Source organism: Carlito syrichta, unplaced genomic scaffold, assembly GCF_000164805.1.
Source record: "Carlito syrichta isolate Samal-C Ts95f unplaced genomic scaffold, Tarsius_syrichta-2.0.1 Scaffold308004, whole genome shotgun sequence".
Taxonomy (NCBI): Eukaryota; Metazoa; Chordata; class Mammalia; order Primates; family Tarsiidae; genus Carlito; species Carlito syrichta.
In genome coordinates this window covers 252,699-255,885 of record NW_007252100.1, presented here as the reverse complement: position 1 = coordinate 255,885, position 3,187 = coordinate 252,699, and the positions used below count along the sequence as shown (strand labels likewise).

General features: G+C 48.3%; 1 protein-coding gene across 1 annotated transcript in view; it reads left to right on the top strand.

Moving 5' to 3' along the window:
* Positions 1-3,187, top strand: part of DHTKD1 (dehydrogenase E1 and transketolase domain containing 1) — a 68,667-nt gene that overhangs the window by 34,978 nt on the left and 30,502 nt on the right. The window contains exon 7 of the mRNA XM_008064765.2: positions 1,269-1,467. Within this exon, the coding sequence (XP_008062956.1) occupies positions 1,269-1,467 (199 nt within the window). The remainder of the gene's footprint in view (positions 1-1,268; positions 1,468-3,187) is intronic.

The window sequence follows — 3,187 nt, the reverse complement described above, 5'->3', positions numbered from 1 at the left end:
CGAGGCTGCGGTGGCCGGGAGTGGCCACTGCACTCCAGTCTGGGCGACAGAATGAGACTCTAACTCAAAAAAGCAAAAACAAAAACAAACAAACAAACAAAAAACAAACAAACCTTTACCAAGGTCACCTAGCCAGGTGTGGTGGTACATGCTTGTGGTTTCAGCTACTTGAAAGGCTGAGGCAGAAGGATCACCTCAGTCCAGTAGGTAGAGGGTGTGGTGGCCGTGTATGTGCCACTGAACTCCAGCCTGGGCACAGAGTGAGAATCTGGACTCAAAAAAAAAAAAGGGGGGCAAGTTCAACCACTCCACTGGGCAAAATAATCTAGTCAGCAACAAAACGTGAGGCCGGACGCAGTGGCTCATACTTGTAATCCCAGCCCTTTGGGAGACAGAGGTGAGAGAACTGCCTGAGCCCAGGGTTTCGAAACCAGCCTGAGCAACATGCCGAGACCTCGTCTCTACAATAAATAAAAACATTAGCTAGGCATGGTGGCACATGCCTGTGGATCCAGCTACTTGGAAAACTGAGGCGGAAGGATCACCTGAGCCCAGCAGGTCGAGGCTGCAGTGGCTGTGAGCGTGCCACTGCACCCCAGCCTGGGCAACAGTGAGACCCCCAACTCAAAAAGAGAAAAGAAGAAAAAAAATATGAAGAATCAAAGTCAACTTGTTTTAACTTGTGGAAATTGGCAGTCTTGAGAGAGGCAGGGCTTTTATTACTCTCTCCCTGTTTCACAGAGTTGCTGGAGCTGTTAGGTACAGAAACTGTTCATTCTTTATACCAGCAGGCTGGGCTGGATGCCTCCTGGGGTCTCCTCTGTGAATTCTTTGTGATTAGTCTGATGTGGATACGGAAAGCCAATTCTAGAACTTCTCTTTGGAGAACATTAATCTTTTTCTAGGTTGTTTTAAACAGTGTTCATATTCTAAAGAATGTCCATTCTTTAATGATCTTTTCATCTCAGGAAGAAAGGGAGCAGTGATAATAAAATATCAAAATAAACATTAGCTATTATGTTCCAGGCACCAAGAGGTAGGAGCTGTTACCCCAGTTATAGATACGTAGCCTGAGATTCATACCTTTACCAAGGTCACAGAGTAAGTCACGGCTGGAACTTGCTGACTAGACTCCAGAGCTTGGGTTCTTACCAAGTCAGTGTCTTCCTGTAAGGTCTGGGCAGTCTTCCCATTCAGTGGGACTTGGAGGAGGGCTGATGCCTTTCCGGGCTAACTGTCCTGCTTCTCCTCCGTCTTCCCTGCTTCAGGGAAGCTTGTGGGCTGTGCCATCATCCATGTCAACGGAGACAGCCCAGAGGAAGTGATCCGTGCCACACGACTGGCTTTTGAATACCAGCGCCAATTCCGCAAGGATGTGATCACTGATTTGCTGTGCTACAGGCAGTGGGGCCACAACGAGCTGGACGAGCCTTTCTTCACCAACCCGGTCATGTACAAAATCATCAGGTACAAGTATAAACCTTCGTGTGCTATGCCCGCCTTCCCCTTAGTGCTTGTGTTATTATTATTATTATATTATTATCATTATTATTATTTGAGTTGGATTCTCACTCTGTTACCCAGGATGGAGTGCAGTGTCACACTCATGGCCACCCCAGTGTCGACCTGCTGGGCTCTGGCGATCCTTTTGCCCCAGCTTTCCAAGTACCTGGAACTACAGGCCACTTGCTACCACGCCTGGCTAATTTTTTTATTTATTGTAGAGACAAAGTCTCGCCAAGTTGCCCAGGATGGTCTTGAACCTGCAGGCTCAGGCGATCCGCTCGTCTTGGCCTCCCAAAGTGCTGGGATTACAGGCTGAGCCACTAAGCCCGATTGCGTTATTTTATTTTACTTTTTTTAGTTTTTTGAGTTGGAGTCTCACTGTGTCACCCAGGCTGGAGTGCAGTGGCACACTCACAGCCACTGCAGCCTCAACCTGCTGTGCTCAGGCGATCCTTCTGCCTCAGCCTTCCAAGTAGCCGGAACCACAGGAGTGCACCACCATGCCCAGCTCATTTTTTAAAAAATTTATTGTAGAGATGAGGTCTTGCCAAGTTGCCCAGGCTGGTCTCGAACCTGCAGGCTCAGGCAATCCACTCACCTCAGCCTCCCAAAGTGCTGGGATTATAGACTAAGCCACTGTGCCCAGCCGCATTATTATTTTTAACAGACACTTGGCTGGGTGCAATGTCTTACACCTATAATCCCAGCACTTTGGGAGGCCGAGGCAGGAGAATTTTGTAAGCCAGGAGTTCGAGACCAGCCTAGGCAACATAGCTAGACATTATCTCTACAAAAAAAATGAGTGGTGTTTTGATGATGCACGCTTATAGTTCCACCTACTTGGGAGACTGAAGTGGAAGGATCGCCTGAACCCAAGAGGTCGAGGGTGCGGTGAACCGTGACCATGCCACTGCACTCCAGCATGGGCGACAGAATGAGACTCTGAATCACATCATAATAATAATAATCACTCTCAAGTAGGGTGACCCACTGCCCCGGTTTGCCTAGGACATGAAGCTTCCAATGCTAAAACTGGGAGTATCCTGGGCAAACTGGAATGGTCACCCTGTGGGTCTCAGGAGGGCTCCCTTATTCGTCACACTCTACATGCTTCCTCACTGAATAGAGCAAGGACGACTGAATGGCCCATTTAGCAGATAGGGAGGCTGAAGAAAGAGGACCTAGGCCATCCCTTTCCAGAGGCTGCTTAGTGTGGTGTTGGCAGATCAGAAATGGAACCTCTGTGATTCACATCTACAAACCATGGGCCTGTTTTGTGCCTTGGCCAGAGGAGCACAGGAATGTTTTTTGTTTCCTCCTTTTTTTGTGAGATGGTGTCTTGCTATGTCGCCCAGGCTGGTCTTGAACTCCTGGCCTCAAGAGATCCTCCCACGTTGGCCTCCCGAAGTACAGGGATTGCAGATGTGAGCCACTATGCCTAGCCAACTAGCTTGTAATTTCTTTATTTATTTATTTGTTTGTTTAGAGTTGGAATCTCACTCTGTCACCCAGACTGGAGAACGGTAGCATGCTTACAGCCACTGCAGCCTTGACCCTCTAGGCTCAGGCAATCCTTCAACCTCAGCCTTCCAAGTCCCTGGAACTACAGGCTTGCACCACCACGTCTAGCTAATTTTTTGATTTTTTTTTTTTTTTTGAGTTGGAGTCTCACTCTGTCGCC